Here is a 24,454-nt window from a genome sequence, read left to right as displayed (position 1 = left end):
TTTTTGAAGAAAGGATATTTTAATGGAAAATAGTATCCAGGCTAAGGGATGCCAGATATTGAGAATTTGACTGGATTTCTGGCGGCATCCTGTACCAGTATGCACTTTAATGCATTAAACCACCATTGCTTGATGATGCTTTCTGTAAAGATTATCCTATTTTTTTAATTTTATATTTATCAATTTAACTTCTGATAATAATTTGACCTCTAAGTAGACTTTCCTTCTTAAGAGATAGTTTCACAACCAATCTGGGCTCCCTGTGAATTAATAAATTTGAATCATGATTTTTTGTTGTGTTTAGGAGCTCAGACATTGAGATTAGGAAAAAAAACACCTTTCTAGATTTTCAGAGCTATTGACTGGTAGATGCTGAACTTTTTTCCTCCAACATTAGGGTTGTTGTTAGCTGCTATAGAGCTGACCCCAGACTCGTGGCAACCCAGTACACAACAAGATCAAACCATTGTGATCCATAGAGTTTTCATTAACTGATTATTTTTTTGGAAACAAATTGCCAGGCCTTTCTTCCTAGACCATCTTAGTCTGGATGCTCCACTGAAACCTGTTTAGCATCATAGCAACACATGGACAGATGGTCCATTGGCCAGGAATTGAACCCAGGTCGCCTACATGGAAAGCAAGACTTCTACCACTGAACCACCACTGCCTTCAATTTTAAGGGAAAGCATTTAATAATTATTTTATGGTTGACTATGAAATCTCCTTGTCACATGAAAGTTATTTGTCTTTGTACTTCTGATGTCTGACGTAGTATCTGGTATACAGTAGTTGTTATTGTTGTTAGCTGCTGTTGAGTTGACCCCCAACTCCTGGTGACCCCGTGCACAATGGAATGAAATGCTGCCTTGTCTTTCATCATCCCCACAATCTATAGGGTTTTCACTGGCTGATTTTCAGAAGTAGATCAAGCTGAATAAATAAATAATTGTTTCAGGGGACTCACAGACTGATAAGCTTGAGAACCTGATGAAAGCTATGAATCCTTATTCAGATTCTGTCTGTGCCCATTTCCCCTCAGCCTATCCCAGAGTTCACTACAGCTTTGGTAAACAGACACTATACCAGCCCATATCTTCCTACCTCAAACACCTGAGTATCTCTCTGCCTGAGACCTTGCTTAGCTCTCCCTAGAAGTGCCAATGTTAACTTTCCCTGGAAGGTAACATTACCAGGAGGAATCCACAACCAGTGAGAGATGGGATTTAGTGGATAAATATTCCAGTTCCTTATCAGGGCAGTTCTGAAGTATGTTCTACTATATTGTTTCTCAAAATTTACTAATATAGAGGGAACATGGGAAAAAAAAATGCATTGACCTATGTTGCTTTAGTTTTGTGTATTTCACTGTATATAAATTATACTTCAATAAAATGCATTAAAAAATTGCTAATATATAAGAATCACATGGAAAGACTAATAAGATACAGATTCCTGAGCCCAAGAATTTGCTTTCTAACCAAGCTCCCAGAAGATACTGGTGGTGCCAGTCCATGGACCACAATTTAAATAGCACTGTTCTCAGAGAATTGTGGAATTCAGTCCCAGTTACCCAAAGCACCCTTATTGACTTTCCTCTTTCTTTACGCTGCTTCATTTTCTAGAATCAACACCCAAATGAACTACTTGCATCCAAATCTTTGTTTCAAGATCTGTTTAGGGGAAATTCAAACTATGACATCTTTGTGGACATAGAAATAGAATTTTATATACAAGTTTAAGAGAGGGTATGAATCTTCTGAAATTTATTATTTAGGTGGTAAAGGAAGTTGACCAGGGTAAATGTCATGTAACCTAAGGTTCACTAAAATTGGATCAGTCTAATGCAGAGTCTAGCAACTTAACATAACCACGAACAGCTTGTAGAGTTGAGTTGGCTGAAAATCAGTAGCTCTCCTGAAGTTATTTTTCCAGACCCTATTGAGTCTTCTCTTTATTCTTCCTGGTCTGTATCACTCTTACTTTGTGGAATATAGGAATAAGTCTGGGACTCACAAGAGACCCCATGCTTGAGCTGTTGCTCATTCCTACTGGACTCTCATGGTTTCTTCCTAATCACAGTGCTTTCAGGACACCACTGTGGTGCCTCTGTAACCTTTAGACCTTTTCTTGCCATGTTCACACAGAGCCAGGCATACTATAATGCAATTGGTTTCTCCTTTCCCCTCTAGATTGCACATGGTTCCCTATTTCATCATTTTGAGAATCTGTAACCTTTGACACATATATTTCCTAAGCCCACTCTGATGTCATCTAGAAACATATGGCATGCTCTAGTTCTAGGACAATTGGGTAACCCTGATTGTCCCAGCTTCTAATCAGCTACATAAAGAGAGTTAACATCAGGGTCACCAACACCTATTTCCTAACCACAGTGCATAATAGCTTCTTAGCTTTGGCCATATATGGGCTAGCACGTGTGTTTGTGCATGATTATTTGTCTCATGCTCTAATGAATAAGTATGTTTTGTATATACTTATGAATGTGATTTTGTAGGTGTGGATGTGGGTGTGGGTATGTAAGCAATCAGCGCTCAGGTCTGGTCTTGAAGTCTCAGTAATGAATGCTTAGGATTTGGCTTTAATTAGTCTCTGTGCATTGTTAGCCTCAGCTTTTGTCTGCCCTCAAATATCAGAGGAAGAATGAGTTCATTTCCTTGAAGTTTATTGGCTGTTACTGATGGCAGAGCAAATTCCTTAAAAGAGCAGGTTCCATATGAAGCAAGTGGAAGGGGAACTCTGAGTTGGTAAGGAAGGCTGCTGGGAGTGGGTACTTGGAGTAAAGGATGGAAAAGCAAATCTTTCCCTCCTTTATCCTCCATTCCCACAAGGATATTAGATTCATATGGGGGTATCCTGCTCAGCATTCCCTCTCCAAAGTGAAGCCAGAGAGGGGAAACTTGATGCAAAGTAGAGAGGTAAACACCTCACAGCTCCTCTGTTTCTCCATCCAATGGGATGCCAATATCCACGTTGTAGTCTACAGCCTCCCCGGAGCTCAACCAGGGAATAGGGGTCCGATTGAAAGAAGGCCTGTTGGAGAGGTTCTGGTTGTAGAGGACCAAGGGTTCACTTAGCAGGGGCCCCAGGTCAAACTTGGGCATCTGAAAGGTCATGCGTTTGGAAGCCTTCTCATATCCACCATAGGGCATTGCCGTCCTGAGAAGGGGACACATTATTTAATTAAAAACCAGAACAAAAAGAACAGAGCCTTATCAGTGAGATGTTAGCCTATTTTGAGAGTAGGGAAGTCTAGTTTGCTTGTTTCCTCAAAGCTAATAATAAGAGGAGGCTAGTTACTAGATTCCCCATTGCTGTCAAGTTGATTCCGACTCATAGTGAACCTATAAGACAGAATAGAACTGCCTCATAGGGTTTCCAAGGCTATAATATTTATGGAAGAAGACTGCCACATCTTTTCTCCCATAGAGCAGCTGGTGGGTTTGAACTACCAACCTTTTGGTTACAGCCAAACACTTAACCACTGAGCCACCAGAGCTCTTTGGATACTAAATATCTTATAAATAGTTGTGACCCAGAGTAGCATGCATTTCAGAGAAAGTGATCCCAGACACTATCGACCTGAGGATCTGAGGCTACCTTAAGTTGTAATGTAGAAACCCTATGACCTCTCCATGCTACCTCCAATGGATAGTAAATGGCCTGCGTGGGAGGACCTACGCACTTCTCTAGCACTTCCCTATCCTGCTTTTATCCAGATCTCCATGATCTATGGAGACAAAGAATAGGTACTTAGAGCCTTACTGAGTAGAGTATAGTAAATTAAATCATACTACAGGAGAGTGGGAGCTCTGGTAGCATAGTGCCTAAGGCACTTGACTGCTAACCAGAAGGCTGGCAGTTCAAACCCACCAGCCACTCCTTGGAAGGAAGGTTGGGCAATCCTACTTCCGTAGGGATACTGCCTCAGAAACCCAAAGAGGGGTCGCTATGAGTCGGGGCTGACTCGACAGCAAATAATAACAACAACACAGGAGAGTAGTAGGAATCCTAGCCCTTGAATGGAAGGGATCCTCAAAAGAGGCTTTCAAACAGGTAATATATTATTCCTGAGGCAACCAAGGCTCAGAAGTAGGGTGATTTTCTCATGCCTACGTAACAAATAAGTGGCTTATGAACCAGAATTCCTATCCTTCCTCCTAGCAATGTTTTCTTTCTGCATACTGAAGTTTCTCTGAGTCAAAGTGAGAGGAAAGGCCTTCACTTAGGGCCCCATATTCCTCCCATCCCTCTTTGTCCTACTAAAACATTTGAACCAAAATCTCCATCCCAAACACTAGAGTACATCTGGTTCTTTCCCCCACAACCCCTACCTGTTGAAGGACTTATATTTGGGAAGTTCAGCTTTGGCCCCATAGGCCAGCAGATCAATACCAAGTTCCACTTTCTGCTGGGGGTCAACCCCCATGGCTCGTTCCCATGGGGAGATATAAGTTTTGAACACAGTGATATGTTTTCCTTCTCCACCTTCCTGGTCTCCTGGAAGCCGTGGGAAAGAAAGGTAGGTCAAATAAAAGCAGTTAGTAGCCAATGGAAGCTAATCCCATACCCATGCACTAGGGGCTGGGATAGGGACCAAAGGTGGGTAATTGTGTAAGGTTTATGGCATAATGACAGCCTGGAGTCAGGTTTATGACTAGATTTGAAAAACCAGAAAAGTGCCTGAAAAACAAAGCTTCTGGGTGGAACTAACACATAGTATACTTCTGGACCCAGAGAGTCCACCTAAATATTTCAGCTGGCCTCCCCTCCTCCTCATACCCAATCTAGCTCTCATCCTGAGGGCTTCTCTGCTTAAGGACTCAGACACATTACTGTGAGGTGAAGGTACTTACCTGTTCCTGACTTGCCAACTCCCTCTGTGCCAGTTCCTCCTCTGCCAGCCTGGCCCCCAGGGCCACCTGTACTCCCAGATCCAGACCCAGACCCAGAGCCTTGATGGTGCTGCTGGTTAGAGCCATACTGTCCAGCAGAGCCACTGCCCCCTGCCTGGACTCCACCGCTGGCTTTGCTGTAGGTGAATCCCTGACCAGCTGTACCCAACTGACCACCTACTGTAGGAAGGAACTTCTGGAAGTGATCCTGAAGAGAAAGGACAAAGTTAGGGAAAAGATAGTGATGAATATAGGGAGGTGTGTACAGAGAGGAAGGAGGTGATCAGAGATGACTGCCAACTGGAAGACACTAAATTCTCTGATGATATTCCTCCAATACATGGAAGGTGAATAGCCTGGCTAAGAATCAAAACACTCCTTGAGAGGTGGGACCCCGTAGCTTAGTTCCTCCAGTTACATTTTAGGATGGGTGCAGCTCATTCTCCACATTCCCCTTTCCCATCCTTACCAGGGCAAAGAAGACCAAGACTTCTTCCTGCTTAGTTAAAATTTGAAAGGATGGAGTTGGCAATGGAGACCCCAGCCTTAATTTGAAGAACTAGAAGGAACTCTTCCCCTCCCTCGCTCAGCCTGTCCAACACACACAACGTTCTTCTCCCTCTCTCCCTCCTCCTCTTGATGCCTGTTGGACCAGGACTTCCTGACAGTGAAATTGTAGCTGGGTGGGAGAAAGAGTGCCCAAAAGGGCAACACTGGCTTCAGCCACAAAGCCTAAAAATAACCCCTCCAGGTCCTTCAGGAGGCTGTCTTGGCCATCCCACCAGGCACACCCCCGTGCTCCACCCAATGTAACTAGACCCAGACAGGGAAGAAAGCTTTGCCCTCCTAAAGTTAGATGTGAACTGCTCAGCACTTTTACTCTGTTTCTATGTGAGAGCCAATGACGAACGCTCATGCCCCTTGCCCCCTGTAGGCATCTATTTCCATTCCCTCTCTAACCCCCTCAGGGAAGGTGGAGGAGGAAAAAAGGAAATGGAGAAAATCCCCTCCTCTCAGCTTAACATCTTGTGCTTAGTGGCTCTCCAAACCAAAAACCAAACTCACTGCTGCCGATAATGACCACCTTCTTGGGTTTCCAAGGCAATACCACTACAGAGGTATATTGCCCAATCTTCCTTCCGAGGAGTGGCTGGTGAGTTTGAACCACCAGCCTTCTGGTTAGCAGTCAAGTGCCTTACACACTATGCTACCAGAGCTCCCAATAGCTCTCTATCTCCTACTTTTCTTCCTTTGGAGAAGCCTGAGTGGGGGGTGGAAACTGGAAAGACAATTTCATCCCCACAACTGAAGTCCTGAGGGAAGAGGTACATATATCCCATTAAAAGACTGACCCTTTAAACAAAAGAATGGCTCAAGGAGATGGCAATAAAAACTCACTTAGTTCTTTTTAGGGTTGCCAGATTTAGCAAATAAAAATACAGGATACCCAGTTAAATTTTAAGATATGCAACAATTTTTTTTAGTATAATTATGTCCCAAATAGTGCATGGGACATACCATATTTTTCACATGCATATAGCAGGCATAAGAAACTGACAAGGAAGTTGTGCAATTTGCAAAAAAACATAACACAGGCGTTATTTGTGTAAAAATATGGTACACTAGGAATCCCTGGATGGTGCAAATCGTGAAGCACTTAATGACTAGCCGAAAGGTTGTCAATTCAATGCTACCCAGATATTCCTCAGAAGTCCAGCCTGGCGATCTGCTTCTGAAAGGTCGCAGCCTTGAAAACCCTATGGAGCAATTCTACTGTATACATGGCGTCATGGTGAATCACAATTAACCTGTAGCAAGTAACAACAACATATTGATACTAAAAATTGTGTGCCTCTGAAACTCAAATTTAACTGGGTGTTTTATATTTTTATGTCCCAAATATTATATGGAATGTACTTACACTAAAAAAAAAATTATCCTTTGTGCATATGAAATACAAATTTAACTAAGCATTCTATGTTTTATGTAGCAACCCTATCTTTAACATTTATCAAATGTTATAGATTGAATTGTGCCCCCAAAATGTGTGTTATAGTTCCTAACCTCTATGGCTGTGGTTATAATTGCATTTGGGAATGGGTTTTCTTTTTTATGTTAATGAGGCAGGATTAGTATAAGGTGTGTTTTGAGTCAATCTCTTGAAATAGAGATCAAACGGGGGCGGGGGGATCAGAGATGGGAGGAGAGAGATAACAAAGCACATGAAGATCTCCAAGGAAAAGAAGCTAAAAAGAGACAAAGACCTTCTTCCAAAGCCGACAGAGAGCTGGCACCCTAGATTTGGACTTCTAGTCTCCTAAACTGTGAGAAAACAAATTTCTGTTTATTAAAGCCACCCACTTGTGGTGTTTCTGTTATAGCAGCACTAGCTAACCAGAAGGCTGGCGGTTCAAACCCACCAGCCACTCTTCGGAAGGAAGATGGGGCAGTCTACTGCCGTAGTGATACTGCCTCGGAAACCCAAGGAGGGGTCACTATGAGTCGGGTCCGACTCGACGGCACATAACAACAACAGAGAACTAAGACACCCAAACTGGGAAAGAATTTTTTCCCTGAGAGTGTGGTATCTCTCCCCTCACTTCAACCCACTTTCACTGGCTCTAAGATAGAAACTGAGTTGCAGAGGTGACCTGTAAATCACCCTGAGCTGTTGGGGATTCATTATACCTGGGAGTATAATGAGCTTATGAATTTGCAGAAAGGGGAGGTTGGGGGTATTTTGGAGATTTAGGCCCTACCAAGAAGCTGTTGGAAAAGGCACCAGGCTATGAGAGAGTGGTGAGGTTCAAAACTCACCATTGAGCTGTCAGAGAAGACATCAGGGTGGTTCTCATAGATAAATTTCTCCACTCGCAACTGCCTCAGTTTGAACATCTTGGAGCCCCGGTTAGTGAGCAGCGACAACTCCTCCAACATCACATCCCTTGGGACACTGATCTTCTTGCCCAGGTTGAGGCCTGAGCTCTCCTGCCCACCTTTAGGGAGGTATGGAGGAAGAGGCAAGGAAACAGGGAAGTAAGGCTTTCTGGGCTCAGGCTTTAGGCCCTATCCTCAACTAAATGTGTGTGTCCTGGCAGAGATCACTTGGGAGAACAAGTACTATCTGATAAGTCTATCAAACTGTCTAGTTTGTCTAAATTTTTATTTCCTGGATTTGGAGTTGGAATGAATGCATGGAAACTGGGATACAGACTAGAGATAGTGGAGGATACTAGAGTGGAAATACGGAGTAAGAGGGGCATGGGTATGGAGTACAGGGCAAAAAGAGTGAAGGAAAATCATAGGTGGAGGCATTGAGGAAACTATGGCATAGAAGAAAGCCCAAAGGCCAGTCCTGTGTGGAGCTAGCCACCTGCAAATAATACATACTCAGATCTTAACTCCTTTCCCATCTCTTCCCCTCAGTGAATTCTGGCTGCAAACAGCTTCTGGGTGTTGGGAGAGCTCTTCACACCATGCGTGCCTGCCTAACCTTAGAAGAAATGCCTTTGTGGTTTCCCCACATTCCCACCTCTGGGGAAAGAAGTAAGGAAATGATTTTTAAGTTTTCTGGGAGAAATTATCCATTTATTGAGACCTTACTTTGTGCCAGTCTCTGTCATATACGTTTTCTTCCTCAAACATACACCCATTGACCCGTGGTCCTGTGATCCTGGAGCTGTGCTAGGTAATATGGAAGGGCATTGTCTCAGATTACAAGGTGAAAAGGGTGGAAGGGTGAATAGTCAGTGTCCAGTTCTTTCCCCCTCCTCCTTACCTCCCATCCCTCACCCCACACTGGAATTCCTCTTGTCCCTTCATGCTAAGACATATATATTAAACTTAGGATATTTCTGGGACTCTTGGGCCAGGGGTGGTCTTAATAGGAAGTCCCACATTGGTTAGGTGCACTCTTGCCCTACCTCCAGTGAGTTCCATAATCAGCTTGCTGGATTTCCTCTTCTTGTTGGGGGCAGGGGTTCCGGATAGCGGCATTGTGGAGGAGGATTCAGCCTGGATAGGGTGGGAAGGAGAAGTTGGAGGGTATACAGATACAAGGAACAGTGAGTGTTTACAAATGAACCCTTCTTCTATTCTAGGACAGTACTTCTTAACCTGGGGTTAAGGGCTGTAGGTGGCAAAATTTTATCAAATTCTCAAAGAAATATGGATTACCCCAAAAGGTAAAAATCCACTCTTTAGAGCTTCTCTCTTCTTGGGAACCAGAGCAGGAAGTATAGATGTACCCCCTACCCTGACCCTCTATCAACTTCTGTTGAGCTGTTTTACATAGAGCTGGTTCAGGGATTAGGAACACAGCTCAGGGTTGGGTTTTTTTTTTTAAAAAAAAAAAAAGGCAACCCAGGCAAGACAGTGCACTCAGGTTTCTATTGGTTTGGCGTGATTTGAAGTTTTCATTTATGTTGGGATCTCAGATTGGGGCTGTGATTCCAAGCTCTGGTCTCTTGGTCTTCCCCAAGCCCCAGAGGGGCAGAGAAATGTTCTGCCAAGGTTGCAGGGGATTCAGCCAAAAACATTCTCCCTAGGGAGGAGAGGTTGTTACTTTTCCACTGGGCCAGCTGGAACATGGCCTGGGAGGTCATGGCTATACTCCCCTTCACTTACCCGTGAACTGGAGACCCCAGAACTGGGGTGGGGAGGGGCAGGAAGCATTTGAACCCTGATGCCTGTCAATTCAGCAATAGCATAGCAGAGGACAGGAACATAGTAATAGGATCTGACAGTGGAGGAGGACAAACTGGGAACAGATACAAACTCCAGCTCCTACTTAACAGAAGTCAGTCCTCAGCAAAATTCCCTCTTCTGAGTCCTGTCTCACAAACACCCCTGCAACTCTAATAACTTGATGCAGTCTGGTGAAGCCAGAGTCCAAGAATCACTAAATGGACTCACCCTGTACCTCTCTCAGCCCCTCCCAGATTCTTTTTCCATCAGCCTCTTGGTCCCCCATTCCTCCAGTGCTTCTCCCGGTATCTCTGTTCCCTCCAACCTCCTGTATCCCCCTCTCTTTCCAACTCTATGGCTCCCTTGAATCAGACAGCTGAGAGCTGAGCATAGATTGGGAAGGGGCACTCAGGCAGGATGAAAACTAACAATTGTAGACACAGAAGAAAACAGAGTAGACTCAAGCCCCTCTGGTGGTCATAGAGCTAGGCTTACCGGTTGCTTAAGCGATGGTCAGCTCTCCCTGAGGTCCAGCAGCTTTGGAGGACGGAGCTGCTGTGACAGAGAACCCGAGCTGGACAGGCGTGGGGGCAGCACTGGCAGTGAGGGACAGGGTGGTTATTAATAGAGATGATGAGTGCAAGCAGCTCAAATGGCACAGGGGGTACTGAGACCCTGGAACCAAGATTCCTCCCTCCTTGCCCAGAGGCTCCTGAAGGGGAGAAAAAGCCTTTGAGATTCTCCCACTGAGCTGTCTGAGCCAGGGATCAGTTTGACTAGGGAGAGTTCTCCTTGCCCTTCCCTTGGCACCTGGAGACAGATCCAGAGAAACATTGAGGGAAAAATTGAAGACAGAGGGAGAGGAAGCAGACAGCAAGTGGTAGACAGGAATTCAGAATGGGGGAGAGAGAACCTGGAGAACGTGCCCTGAAGGCCATCCATAGCCACCATAGGCTGGAGCTGGAGGGACCTGTGGGTGTGTTTGGGGGTAGGAATGCTTAAGGCACTATGTTTGGGAAGGGAACAAACATCTGTTCCCACTAGAACTGCTGTTTTAAAGTTCCTGGATGGGTTGATCTTCTTTATCTGAGAGCCAGATCTTAACAGGATAAGAGATTGTTTTAACCAAACCCAGTGCTTCTAGGCAGTCAGGGATGATGTGGGGAAAACTTGAGGAAATTCTTCTGTCTACCTTACTCCCTTTTCTTTCCCCTTAAACTCTTGACAGTTCTGAGAACAGATGAACACTTGGATCTGACCATTTAGGGGAGCTCAGCTCAGTCTGCTAAGTAAGAGAGATATTGATGTGTCCGTGAGAAGCACATACCAAGACCCAAAGCCACTGACATCAAGTCAATTCCGACTTACAGCAACCCCCATTGCATTTCCAACGCAGTAAATCTTTATGTTGTTGTTGTTATGTGCCGTCGAGTCAAACCTGACTCATAGCGACCCCTCCTTGGGTTTCCGAGGCAGTATCACTACGGAAGTAGGATTGCCCAACCTTCCTTCCGAGGAGTGGCTGGTGGGTTTGAACCGCCAGCCGTCTGGTTAGCAGGCAAGTATCTTAGCCACTATGCTACCAGAGATCATGACAAATTATGGATAACATTGAGAAGAATGGGAATCCCTGAGCACTTGATTGTACTCATGAGGAATCTGTACCTTGACCAGGAGGCTGTCGTTCGAACAGAACAAGGGGACACTACATGGTTTAAAATCAAGAAGGGAGTGCGTCAGGGTTGTATTCTTTCTCCACACTTATTCAATCTATATGCTGAGCAAATAATCCGAGAAGCTGGACTATATGAAGAAAAACGTGGTATCAGGATTGGAGGAAGAATCATTAACAACCTGAGATATGCAGACGATACAACTTTGCTTGCTGAAAGTGAGGATGACTTAAGGCACCTACTGACGAAGGTTGAAGAATAAAGTCTGCAGTATGGATTACATCTCAACATAAAGAAAACAAAAATCCTCACAACTGGACCAATGAGCAGCATCACAATCAATGGAGAGAAGATTGAGGTTGTCAAGGAATTCACATTGCTTGGTTCTACAATCGATGCCAACGGAAGCAGCAGTCAGGACATTAGACGTCGTGTAGCATTGGGAAAGTCAACTGCGAAGGAACTGTTTCAAGTGCTGAGGAGCAAGGATATCTCCTTGAGGACTAAGGTGCGCCTGACACAAGCCATGATATTTCCAATCACCTTGTATGCATGTGAGAGCTGGACAATGAATAGGGAAGACCGAAGAAGAGTTGATGCTTTTGAGTTGTGGTGCTGGCGAAGAATGCTGAAAGTACCATGGACTGCTAAAAGAACTAACAGATCTGTCCTGGAGGAAGTGCAGCCAGAATGCTCCTTGGAAGCAAGAATGGCCAGACTTCGTCTCACCTATTTTGGTCATGTTGTAAGAAGGGACCATTCCCTGGAGAAGGATGTCATGCTTGGTAGGGTGGAGGGTCGACGAAAGAGGGGGAGGCCTTCAACGAGATGGATTGATACAGTGGCTGCGATGATGGGCTCGAGTATAGCAGGGATTGTGGGGCTGGTGCGGGATCGGGCAGTGTTTCGTTCTGCTGTGCATGGGGTCGCTATGAGTCGGAAACGACTCGACAGCACTTAACAACAACAACAACAAATCTTTATGGAAATAGATTGCCTCACCTTCCTTCCACAGAGTAGCTGGTGAGTTTGAACCACCAACTTCTGGTTAGCAGTCAAATGCCTTAGGCATTGCGCTACCAGAACTCCTTTGAGAAGCACATTAAAGGCTTCTAATCTGCTCTCTGAGGTTCTACTTGGGATTTCCTTCCAAGTGTGCACACACCCTATAGGCTCAGGGCTGTCCCATTCCAAAGTTCAAGAGGAGACTCTGGGCAGCAGCGGAAGCTTGAGAACCTCACGGGGGGGAAGGCTGCCATTTACCCATTCCCGTCCTCAGTAGCTTCATGAGCATCCTGGATCTTCCTCCACCTTTTGCTCAAGTTCTGGAACTAGCTGTTGCTGTTACTTCTTTTGTAGCCACACCAGCCTGTTGCAGCTGCCTATGGAAGTGGCCACACCCTCTGTCCCTCTGTGAGTTCTCCACTCTTCAGGTTCAGCCTAGGGGCTGAAACATTCTCCCTCACCTCCTAGTTGGTCCCTGCCCACAGCAGTTGTACCTCCAGATCCCTCACCTTCTCTCCTCTAGTCCCTCCCAGCCCAAGGCGTCAATTAGAAGAAAAAAACATAAATAGCCAAAGGTGATCTCATCATCACCACACTGTCCCCTCAAAAACAAAAAACAGAATTTTGGTTGTTTGTCTAAATCTGATTGAGTACCTCAAACTACTGAGGTGGTTGAAGACAGATGATTTAGCCTAATGTCTCTCTGGGCTCCTCCATTAGAATTCACAGAGGCTGTATACTTGAGGAGTTCTAGTGACACAGTATTCGGCTGCTAATCAAAAGGTTGGAAATTCAAACCCAGTAGCTGCTCTACGGGAGAAAGAAAGTCTACTTCTGTAATGATTTACAGGCTTGGAAACCCTGTGGGGCTGTTCTACTCTGTCCTGTCTGGTCTCTATGAACCAGAATCTACTTTTAAATGTTGTTGTTGTTGTTGTTGTTGTTGTTGTTGTTATGTGCCGTGGAGTGGAACCCGAATCATAGAGACCCCTCCTTGGGTTTCCAAGGCGGTATCACTACGAAAGTAGGTTGCCCAACCTTCCTTGTGGTGTATTTTTTGGCGTACTTCAAAGTATCAGTGTCCTAGACCTGGTTATTAGCATAAACATGCCCCCTGCTGGTAAAAGTGAAGCAATGGCACTCTTCCTTCAGAAGCCTTTTATTCCTGCCTGCCTCTGCTGATTTCTAATAATTAATCTAAATCCACATTGATCTACCTTTCTCTCCTTCCTCCTTTTCCCATCCCATTTTCACCGACTATTTATCATGATTGCTTCCTCTAGGGAGCTAGGACATGTTGATGACAAGAAGCTCAGAGGATCTTTCCAACTTCTCTTAGTTCTGTAAGCTGAGACCATGCCTAGGAAGTATGGAACAGGGGCTGGAAAGGGGGAGAACTTGGATGGAGAATGTGGGGAGAGGAAACCAAGGGGAATGATGGAGGTGGCTAAATTGGAGCAGGGTGGAACTGGTAGAGAAGAGCAAAACACCTGGGGATGAAGGGCAAACAGGTGAAAAGTAAGATGGCAGTAATGAGAGAAGCTCAAAAATCAGATCATGGGGATGGTTTAGAGAATAAGAAGATCAGGATTTGGGTATAAAACTGGAAGAAATGACAGCAACAGACAGTCTGGGAGCATGAGTTTATTCTTGTGCACAAAATAAAGTACCGTGATTCACACCTAATACTCAAAGGAAATTTCCAGATCAAGCAGCAAATGTGGCTGGTGGTGGTCAAACTGAGAGGGGAGTCTATACCCCTCCAGAATCAGAGATCAGAACCTGAAGCTGGAAAGGAACAAGAGCTAGGGCTTTAAGGGGTAGGGCAGGAATAAAGGAGGTTTTTGCTCTGTCCTTTTTCCTTTCCCAGGTCAACATGATGAGCTGCAGAAGACAAACTAAGGGACAGACTCAAAAGTAGCACAGAGTCCAACTCTTCTTTCAGTCTTTCAACACTCTGCACACACCCTTACATCCCCACCATCATCTCCCTTCACTATGCTGACAACTACATTCTTCTCCCTCAGAGTTTCCCCAGTCCCTTCCCTGCACACTGTTGCTTTCTTTACCCAACTGCACTCTCTGCCCGCACTGCACTGTCTCTCACCATGTTCCTCTCTATGGCTCAATCTGTTGCATTCATTTCTGTTCTGCTCCTGGTTTCTGCCTCACTTTCCACATCCTGGCTCCTTTCTCCCTTCTTTCAGTCTTAAGCTCACTGAGACAATGAAGCCAATGTTTTGTTAATTCTCAGAGGCAATTTTATATTTGATTACTTCCTGGATGCCAGGTTGCTCAGCGTGAGCTTCTCAGATTGCTGATTTTCTGAAATCCTGAGGAACAGAATTCTTAGTCCTGTTCTTGGTCTGGCTGCTATAACATCCCATGCAAGATATCCTGGCCCTTCAAAATCCTCACACCTTATAAGTTTCACAAGATCCGAGTCTCTAAGGAATTATTCTCTGGTGACTGTCTTTTTCCCCACTAAACAATCTATGTGGGAATAATATCTGACTCTTCTTTCATCAGTATAAGGGTAAGACCCAGATTTGGCCTTTCTTTAGACCTCCCCTCTTACTCTTGCCTTAAAAGAGCACATCTGTACACACACACACATTTGTGCATACGCACACGCACAAATACACGCCTAGGTATATGCCAGCCAAGCTTGGAAAAGAAGAGTGAGGAATAGGGACGGATTGAATGCAAGCAGGCATCAGGTTAGTCCCTTTGCTGTCTGGTGGTAAACTCTTGCCTGAGGTCCCAGTGGTAACTTCTCTGTGTACTTCTCACTGAATGTGAAAGTGAGGCCCACAGAGAAAAGCACAAAGGTAGAGAAACATAGACGCAGTGAAAGAGTATGGGAGGAGAGACCTGGAAATAAAGACAGAGATCTAGGCAAGGAAATACAAAGAAAGAGAGTAAAGCTCACCCTGGAAGCTGGGGGATGGGACACCAACTAGGAAACTATCTCTGGCAGGAGGGACCTTTAGCCTCCAGATGCCTGAGAGAGGGGGTAGATGCAGTAGGAGTAGCAACTTTAGGAACAGAATGTTCCACCTCTCCTTGGTCCTGGGAGCTGTGCTCTGCTCACTGGTGCCCTGCCCCAGGCCTCCACACATGAGCCTGCAATCCAGTTCTGGTAGCTGAGAACCTTGGCCTGGCTACCTGGAAGCCACAAGAGCTGGGGGAGGCCCCAAGGCCCCTGGGAGACTCTGGAGTAGGGGCAGGGCTTGGAACAGGGGCTGAGGCCAGCTCTGCCCTCCAGGTGGGCTCATCCAGTGTAGTGGCTGCTCGTGGTGCAAGCACTGTGGGGGCCAAGGGTTCTGCAGTGGGCTGGGGCGCTGGAGTGGAAAATCTGCGTATCTCCTGGACTCGGGCAGTTTTTGGAGGCCCTGAGGCAGTGGGACCTGGAGTTGGGGGAACTTCATCAAAACAGAACATGGCAGTTTTCAGTTGATAGGGCTGGTGCCTCATGAAATCAAGAACCTTGATACCCTGCTTGGGGGTTGCCCGAGGGCCCTGGGATTGAGCCTTACTAGGGAGAGTTCGGGAAGCCTGAGGGAAAAAGGGTGAGAGCAGTGGGTTGTAAGCAATAGGAGGCGGAGCACGGATATTGGGTGAATATTTCCAGGATGAAGGCAGTGAAGGAGTAGGAGAAGGGCTTCTGGGCCGAGGGCCAAGGCCAGGACCAGGTGTAGCTTCCACCACATACCTGTCTGCACGGCTCTGCCGCTTGGCAAACAGCTCCCCACCCCTGCCCTGCAGCCTTGGTGGCTCAGGGATTCCAGGCGAAGGGACATCCCCATTCATCAACCCATCAAGGAGACCTCGAGATAGGGGCTTAGGAGCTACTGGAGGTGGAGTCTTAGGAGTCGTAGGGGGTGGAGTCTTTGGAGCCATTGGAGGCGGGGTTTTTGGTGTAATAGGAAGAGGAATCTTGTAACTCCTGCCCCCTGGTGGCTGCATGAAGTTACAGGCTTCAGCCCCGAGGCTCAGAACGTCCTCCTCAGGACCAGATTCAGCACCCCCTGCCCGGGGTTTTTCATCCAGGTTCTGCACCAGTGACAGCAGCTCAGGGTTGGGCGAGTTCTTCGTCTCCTCATTTCCCTGCCGGAACATCTGCTTTCTAGTCCCTCGGCGCCGGGCCTCCTGCAAGATGCCTGTGCGGGCAGCTGGCACTGAGATGCGCTGCTCCCGCGCGCTAGGGGGCTCAGGTGCAGCTGGGCCCGGGTCTGGCGCTTCTGGGCGCGCTGCCTGTCGCAGAGGCGCAGATAGGAAGATAGAAGCAGTGGAGGTCATAGCAGCTGCGCTAGGAGTAGTGGAAGGCTCTGGGGCTCCCCTTGGAGTAACAGGCCGACTGGGGGCTGGGATGTACAAGGAACTGGTGGCCGTGATAGGGCCGGAAGAGAGCGGAGTGCTGGGTGAACCCGAGGCTGGCATATGGCTGGAAACCCCTGGAGTGGAACTGGGCAGAGGGGTAGACCCCTGCGGAGAGGACAAGAAGGGAGGTGGGGCGGGGCTGAGGTCTCCCAGGCTTTCATTCGCCCTCTTAGGGGCTAGGGGCCGAAAAATAACTGGGGTAGTACCTGCCCGCTGCCCTAGTAAGCCTGGGGTAAATGGCCTGGCTGACCGGTTAAAGATGCCAGGCGCCGGGGAAGGGGCCCCAGCGCCAGGAAGAAAGGGTCTGGAGCTGGCAGCAAGAGCTGGCAAAGGGCTGGGTGAGAGCACAGCTGCCTCAGGGGGCGCACTCTGGGCCCGAGGGGGTGACTGCAGACCCTGCCGATTGAGCACAGCTGGTGGGCCATTCTGGACCAGCTCCTGGGCGCTGGAGGCTGCGCGCTGGCGCTGCTGTTCAAAGAGCTGAACCCCTCGCCCTGAGGCCTCACTCAGCTGCCCTCCAAGCCCAGGGCCCTGACCCTCTGCTGTGCTTGAACCTGGCCTGGCCAGCTCCATGTCCAGATAGGGGCTGTCCCAGTCAGACTGATTGGTGAGGCTGCGGGCGTCGGAGAAGGCCTCGTCGTCTAGCTCCGATTCACTGGTCGGGGGGACACCGTCCTCCTCCTCGGCACCTGTCCCCACTGCAGCCCCAAAACTCACTAGCGTGTACTTCTTTGCCCTCTGCCGGCGTTTCTTAAACATAAGCACTCCCTTGGAGTGGGGGTTGGGGGCAGCAGTTAGCAGAGATGCAATCGTTCGGCATTTGGTCTTGGCCTCCTTCACACTCTTCTCTTGGAGGCTCTCTGCCCGCTGTAGTTCTGAGGAAGCCAGGAGACAAAATGGTCAGTGGGGCTTTCCCAGCCTCTTTGAGTCCTGTTTCCCAGCTCTCTCAAGCCTCCCATCTTTTCACTGACTAAACCTTCAATGTCTCCTGCCTGTGGCAAAGTTCTCTGACTTGGGGGAACAGTGGAGGGTGAAAGGTGAAACCAAGGACAGCTAAAGAGAAGGCAGAGTCTTGATCTGCACTCACCACAGCCCTCCTCCTATCCTCTCTTCCCTCTCCTCTGTTCCTATCTTCCCAGAGATGTGCTCTTACCCACACCATACACATTCCTTCTCTGCTTCCTCCGTTCCTAGCTGGCAATGGTGGGGAGATGTTGCTCCCCATAATAGGAAGGGAGATGGTCAGGTCCCAGAGAGAAAGAGATGAGAAGGGACACATTCCTCCCACTACAGAGCCAGAGGCCATGGTAAGAGGCTTCTCACAAAGTTTGAACCCCCGAGAGAAGTGATCCTATGATAAGAACACGAAGCATCTTTAGCAATGAGGATCTTCATTCATTTTGCCACCCCCATCATGCAGCACACATTATATACAAACTTTCATATAAATAACTACCATCACACATGCATACCATCATATGTACTTTCTATCATTCACATTTATCCTAGCTCACATGTTCATGTTCACATTAAAGAAACAAACCAAACTCACTGCTGTCGAGTTGGATCCGACTCATAGTGACCCCTCCTTGGGTTTCCGAGGCAGTATAACTACGGAAGTAGATTGCCCAATCTTCCTTCTGAGGAGTGGCTAGTGGGTTCGAACTGTGAGCCTTCTGGTTAGCAGTCAAATGCCTTAGGCATTGCGCCACCAGAGCTCCTCATGTTCACATACACGCATATAAATATACAAGTGTCCAGAAAAACAGAGTTACCCAAACATTCCCACACAGACCCACTCCAGGTACACTTTCTTCCCAGGGTCTCTCTGAAGAGACTCTGTTCCTAATTGTTGGGGCAAAATCTTGGAGCTGGTCTTTGCTTTCTAACTACCAGAACATCTCTCTGTGCCCCACATCCCTGCTACTTACAATCAGGATTAGTTTCAAACCCAAAATGCAAGAAAAGCCAAGTGCTACTCTCCAAACGAACTCTCCAAATCTTAGAACACCTCAAGATCACCAGCTAAATATACTTTCATTTCTGCCAAGCTGGAGTGGGTGGGTTTCTTTGGAGGTCAGAGTTGCCCCCTCTTTTTCAAGCCCTCTATATTGACAGCCTGGGTGGCTACTCCTAGGCAGGCATGCAGGGACTACGTGCTAAAGGGAGCCAGGGCAGGGCTTCCCAAACCATGAAGGGCCTGGGTGGGTAGGGCCAGGAAATAAGAGCAGTTGCCTTGCTGTGGGAACCCGGCCTGGGACACTAATATTCTCTGGTCCATAGTCCCCAGTTCCTGAAAAATTCTTGAAATTCCATCTACTTCCCACTCAAGATAACAACCATGCTCCTTTCTAATTACATCTCTCATGCCTCTCATCCCAAGTTTATAACAAAATAGTGCTCTGAATGGAAGAACAGGCTCTGGAATCAGGGTTCAGTGCAAATCCTGGCTCTGTAAGGTTTTTGGTTCTGAAAACTTGGGAGCATTATGTCACTTCACTGAAGATCATTTTCCCCATCTCCAAAGGAGGATGATCATGGCTACCTCATAGAGTTGCTATGAGGAATAAGAGATAATGTAAGTAAACTTAGCTCTTAACATAGTGCTAAGGTCCACTATGAGTAGTCATTAATATCTTCTTCACACTAGATAACAATCATATGGACACTTTCTTGTTCACACACATCTTCTCTACTCCCACAGACTCTCACACACATGCCTTCACACCTCTCTCACACACACACTCCCTCCCCATGAGTTTTCTATCACCCATGTAGTCACGAATCAGCCCATTCTGAGAAAGCAGCAGTAAAACTCCTGATAAGAGGAGAAAGAGGAAGGCCAAAAGGAAGAGGAGACAATGGAATAAGACCATTCCCAAAGACCTCCCTTCCTAAACTGCTGACATATTTCCCTCTACTCTGGATTCCAGAACTCCCTTGGATATAGGAGGGTAGTACCTGCATAGAATGGGTCCTGGAGCTCAGGATCTGGGCCTGGAGCTTTGTCACAGTAATCTTGGCTGAGGAGCTCTTGGCTGATGGGCTCAAAGGTCTCCATGTCAGGAAAGGCAATGTAGGCTGGAGCAGGACCAGCTTGAGCCACCCCCCATGCCTTTTAAAGCCCCTTTGTCTGGTCCCCAGAGCTGGCAGCTGAATGAGCTCACTGGGCTATTCTTGGAGCCTGGCCCCCTCCCTTCTCTAGGCTGCCCCACAAGCCCCGGTGTGATGGATGTCACCACCTGTTTACCCTTCCCCCCACCCCACCCCATTTGACAATGAGGTCTACTTGGCTAAAAATATCCCTGAGCCACTAACTACAGTCTCACCTAGTATAATGGGAAGGAGGGTGGTGGTGGTGGTGCTAAAATGAGATTTGTGGAGAAGCATGGGATCCTGGGCTTGCATCTGGAATTCCTTTGTGAAGTCTTGGACACTTGCAGGGATGTCAGCCCCTAATCTGTGGTGTTGTTAGCCTTCATTCCAAACTTAGAGACACAAAATTCTATGGCTCAGCAATCAAAATGGCGGTGGTGATGGTGAAAATTAGAACTACAGGGATAATCCTGAGATTTCTGATGTGAAAGAAAGGTCTCTGGTGAGGTGTATGAGGGGCATGAGGCACAGAGAAAGATTACTCTTAGACCTTGTTCTATAGCTCACATCAAAAATAGCAAAGTGCCTGAGATAAGTGGGACCAGATTTTTCTGCCCAGGCCTACATTCTTGCCTGAGATAAGGCACTGAGGAGCCCTCCCCACTACTACTTCCTAGAGATCTCATGACTATCCTGTTGCCTCACAGTCCCCAGGAATCCTAACTGAACTTACAAATGTCAAAAGTAGCTCTGATGCTATGGCTACAAATAACACTGAAGTGCCCCTGTAGTCCTCTCAGCTCCTGTAGTCCTGTCCTGCTTCCAAATACTCCCCAGGGCCATGTTCACACTCTACCCTAACTCCTATCCCAACATCTAGCAAAATAATAATAATAGAAACAAAAATCATACACTGCATCTATTCATGATTTTTCCAACTTCTCTACCTACCCTGTTTCTGGGTTAGATTGAACTACCTGTTCCTTTTTGCCATATTGGTTCAAACAGCAAAAATAACAGGGGCCATGAGAATAGTTTCCTCTCTTAGTCATCACTCTTCTCCACTTGTCCCAAGACCATCTCCGAGAAGGGTGAGGCAGAACATAGAGCTATGGAGTAGTAGATTTAGGGCCTATATTGAAGGATGTTCCTGGTTGGAAAGAAGGGGTTCAGGCACTTACTGGCTTGCTTGGCCTTCTGGGTGTAGGTGGTAGTAAGATCTTCTGCCACTGGGTGGGGAACAGGCCCCACCATAGGAATTAGGTGAGGACCAGGCCGGAGGGGTCCATGGGGCAACAGCAGGGCCTCGGCTGGGGGTGGCTGAAGGGTTGTCCCATCTTCCCAAGATGGGGAGCTCACACGGCTGTCACCCTGGCTAGGAGGGCCAGGGGCAGCAGGGGCTGGTTCTGCAGGACTGTCAGATAGGTAGACCTCATCAGGTGGAGCTCCTGGAGGGGTGGGCCTCATGGGGCCTCGGCGGCGGGGTCGGCGGGGCTTCTCCTGGGTAGCAGGACCATCAGCATCACTGTCTGTCTCTCCATAGTAAGCCTCACTGTCAGGCGGTGAGCGAAGGCTCCCAGGCTGCAGAGACTGGGGAACTGGAGCACCAGGGGGTTCAGGACTCAGTGGAGACAAGGGTGACAGCACATGAAGCTCACCAGGAGATGGAGATCGCACAGGCCCTTCATCCCCTACCCTGTATGGAAAATTGTCAGAACTTGAGAGATGGGCCAGGTGACTGACGGGTAAGAGATCTGGAGGAGATGGGAGAAGGATATAGGAGGAGGTGGACTGGGATACAGGTACAATGGATGGTCTGGGAAGAGCAAAGGTCTGAATACAAACTGGGGGGCAAATGTCCTTGGAGGAGAAATAAGCTTAGAGGGAGATGAGATGAGGAGGAGACAGGCTAAGGGTTAAAGTATGCCCACTGACTCATATATTTTTTTGATACCCCCATCCCTTAATTGCACATACATTCAAGCCCCTTGGGAGGCATACACAAACATCTATACACTAGCACAAACAAACAAGTGGAAGTGGGCATTTGCAAGCTGCTAAAGCCAGGCCAATGAGACATAAAGCTGAAGAAGGCAATGTGAGCCCTGAAGGGAAGCCCTACATTAGGAGGACAGGAAGGTAGGGGACTCCATACCGCCGCACAGTGAGGACAAGCTGATTCCCTGAGGCATCAACGAGGCTCATGGCACTGGCATGAGAGAGGCTAGTACAGGAGACTCCATTGATGGCCAAGAGCTGGTCCCTCTCTCGGAGCCCTGCTCTGCCAGCCTGGCTCCGTCTTCGGATCTGAGAAGGGAGAGATTTTAGGTGAGGGGGTGCTCCACAGGGAATAGAATGAAAGGAGTTAGGACAGGAAGGACTCTGTGTGAAGGGGATTTTACTTTGCAGGGTAAGAAGGAGTTTTTTTTGGGCAGGTATAAGGCTGCAGTTGAGTAGGACTGTCTAGAGGGAGGAAGCTGCAATTGGAGGGAGTAACACATTATACAGAGGGAGGTAGGGTAACAAGTGAATGAAAGAGGTTTGGGGAAAAACTGTGTGGGGGAGGTACTAGATATGGTGGTTATATCCCCAAGTTTTTCCTCCAAGGGCAATACCAACACTGGCCAATATTCTTCTGGGCCTTAGAATCCCAGGTGCCATTATCCATACAGTCAAGATGTTAGAACAGTATTTCAGATCAGGGGGACTCCAGCCAGATTCCTGCAGATTGTGACTGTGTCTGTGTATATGTGTGCCTGTGTAAACACACACATACATAAGTTAAAGTAATAGGAATAGCTGCTATCATTTATTGAAGGCTTACTAAATGTCAGGCACTATGTATTATTGGTTTTAATCATTAATATGGTTCTATAAAGTAGGTACTACTGTTACCCATATTTTATAGTTCAGAAAACTTATGCACGAAAGATCAGTAGCAGTGCCTATAAAAACCCAAAACCAAACCCACTGCCATCGAGTTGATTCCAACTCATAGTGACAAAATAGAACCACCCTATAGGGTAGTGTAGGAGCTCTGGTAGCATAGTGGCTAAGACACTTGACTGCTAACCAGAAGGCTGGCGGTTCAAACCCACCAGCCACTCCTCGGAAGGAAGGTTGGGCAATCCTACTTCCGTAGTGATACTGCCTCGGAAACCTAAGGAGGGGTCGCTATGAGTCAGGGCTGACTCGACGACGGCACATAACAACAACAACAACATAGGGTAGTGTAGCGCCTAAGGCACTTGACTGCTAACCAGAAGGCTGGCGGTTCAAACCCACCAGCCACTCCTTGGAAGGAAGGTTGAGCAATCTACTTCCGTAGTGGTATCACCTCGGAAACCCAAGGAGGGGTCACTATGAGTCGGTCTAATTCGAAGGCACATAACAACAACAATATAGGGATTCCAAGGCTATAAATCTTTACAGAAGTAGACTGCCTCATCTTTCTCCCATAGAGTAGGAGAAACAAAAGATCTGAATTCCAGATCTTGTCATAACTCTCTTTGCACTAAGTCTTGCCTAGAGGCTCAGATGCTAACCGAAAGGTTGGAGGTTTGAGTCTACCCAGAGGCACCCTGGAAGAAAACCTTGGTGATCTACTTCTGAAAAATCAGCCATTGAAAACCTCATGGAGCACAGTTCTATTCTAACACACGTGGGTCAAAATGAGTTGGAATTTTCTCTACAGCAACTGGTAGTGAGAGAAAGGATCTGGCTTAAGGATAGAGAAACATTGAAGGCATGGGCAGGGCAAGGCAGGGCTGGGCTGGGCTGGGCTGGGCTGGGCTAGGCGAGATAGCTTCAGCTCATTACATATCAGTTTGTCAGAGAGAAATTAGAACCTTCCCAACATTCCTAGAATTTGAAGTAGAAGCATAGACCCAGCAGAGCAAAGAGCATGGTTAGACCCAGGCCTTTGCCACCATGGTGCCTCAAGGAGCTCTCGAGCAGAGCTTTTCTTTTTCTCTACTCCCTGCAAACCAGGAATTAGCTTTTTTAATGACCCCCCACAAGAAGCCTGTGGTCAGAGACCATTTCCCCCACCAAACATAAGCATGCTTCCCTGCTCACTCCTCCTTCAACCCCACTCCTCTTCTTCACAGGCTCCCAGCTTCTCCCCCACAGGCCACCACATGACTCTTCCCAGGTTCCCTTGGGTTCCCCTTTCCCTGAAGCCTCATTTCAGGGGCTCTCCCTTACCTTGGACACCTGTAAAGGTTTCCTCTGCTCGGCCCCCCCGTGAAGTCGGAAGCCCCAGGGGGCTCCCCCTGATAGTGTGACCAGCACCTCCTCCTCAGCACCCATCGCTCAGCTTGGCCTATGGCCCCTGGAGTTTGGATAGTGTCCTAGGAAGAGAAGTCGAGGTGCTGGTACCCCGTCCGGCCTGCCTGTCTGTCCTGCTCTTGCTGCCCCAGGCCTCCCCCCCACACCACACACCACAGGCAGGCAACTTCGCCCTGGGATCAGTACAGTCCAGCACATGTGTTCCGTCAATCTGAGCTGTGCTCAAAATAGTTGCCGGCTGTATTCCCATCCCTCCCCCACCTGTGTTACTCCTGGAGCTAATTATAGTCAAAACTTCTGTCCTCTCATGTCCCCCATTCTCCTGTCTGGGCCTTTTACTCAGGACTCAGAGTACTAGCTCTCTGGGTTCTATAAGTAATGTATACCCTTCGAGAACTTTGCCTT

At 47.5% G+C, this 24,454-nt stretch overlaps 2 protein-coding genes across 2 annotated transcripts; both read right to left on the bottom strand.

Moving 5' to 3' along the window:
• Positions 1-2,948: 2,948 nt before the first annotated feature.
• On the bottom strand, positions 2,949-8,912 carry MYOZ1 (myozenin 1). Its single transcript, XM_007940610.2, has 5 exons — positions 8,840-8,912; positions 7,734-7,912; positions 4,878-5,124; positions 4,356-4,521; positions 2,949-3,180 (listed from the first exon to the last, which is right to left on the bottom strand). The coding sequence occupies exons 1-5, from the start codon at positions 8,910-8,912 to the stop codon at positions 2,949-2,951; spliced, it is 897 nt and encodes a 298-aa protein (XP_007938801.1).
• A 6,458-nt stretch (positions 8,913-15,370) lies between these two features.
• On the bottom strand, positions 15,371-24,070 carry SYNPO2L (synaptopodin 2 like). The gene is made up of 4 exons (XM_007940608.1): positions 23,966-24,070; positions 21,915-22,066; positions 20,941-21,455; positions 15,371-17,538 (listed from the first exon to the last, which is right to left on the bottom strand). The coding sequence occupies exons 1-4, from the start codon at positions 24,068-24,070 to the stop codon at positions 15,371-15,373; spliced, it is 2,940 nt and encodes a 979-aa protein (XP_007938799.1).
• Positions 24,071-24,454: the final 384 nt, after the last annotated feature.

The sequence above is a fragment of the Orycteropus afer genome, unplaced genomic scaffold (genome assembly GCF_000298275.1).
Source record: "Orycteropus afer afer isolate SDZICR_OR568_19922 unplaced genomic scaffold, OryAfe1.0 scaffold00070, whole genome shotgun sequence".
Classification (NCBI taxonomy): domain Eukaryota; kingdom Metazoa; phylum Chordata; class Mammalia; order Tubulidentata; family Orycteropodidae; genus Orycteropus; species Orycteropus afer.
The sequence above is the reverse complement of the archived record's forward strand: the minus strand, read 5'-3'. Positions and strand labels throughout refer to the sequence as shown.

Coding starts and splice junctions, on each gene's coding strand:
- MYOZ1 (XM_007940610.2), bottom strand. CDS start 8,912: ATGCCGCTATCCGGAACCCCTGCCCCCAACAAGAAGAGGAAATCCAGC. Junction 7,913..8,839: donor GATTATGGAACTCACTGGAG/GTAGGGCAAGAG, acceptor ACCTCCCTAAAG/GTGGGCAGGAGAGCTCAGGC. Junction 5,125..7,733: donor TCTTCTCTGACAGCTCAATG/GTGAGTTTTGAA, acceptor CTTTCTCTTCAG/GATCACTTCCAGAAGTTCCT.
- SYNPO2L (XM_007940608.1), bottom strand. CDS start 24,070: ATGGGTGCTGAGGAGGAGGTGCTGGTCACACTATCAGGGGGAGCCCCC. Junction 21,456..21,914: donor CTTGTCCTCACTGTGCGGCG/GTATGGAGTCCC, acceptor TTTTCCATACAG/GGTAGGGGATGAAGGGCCTG. Junction 17,539..20,940: donor CCAGAAGGCCAAGCAAGCCA/GTAAGTGCCTGA, acceptor TGGCTTCCTCAG/AACTACAGCGGGCAGAGAGC.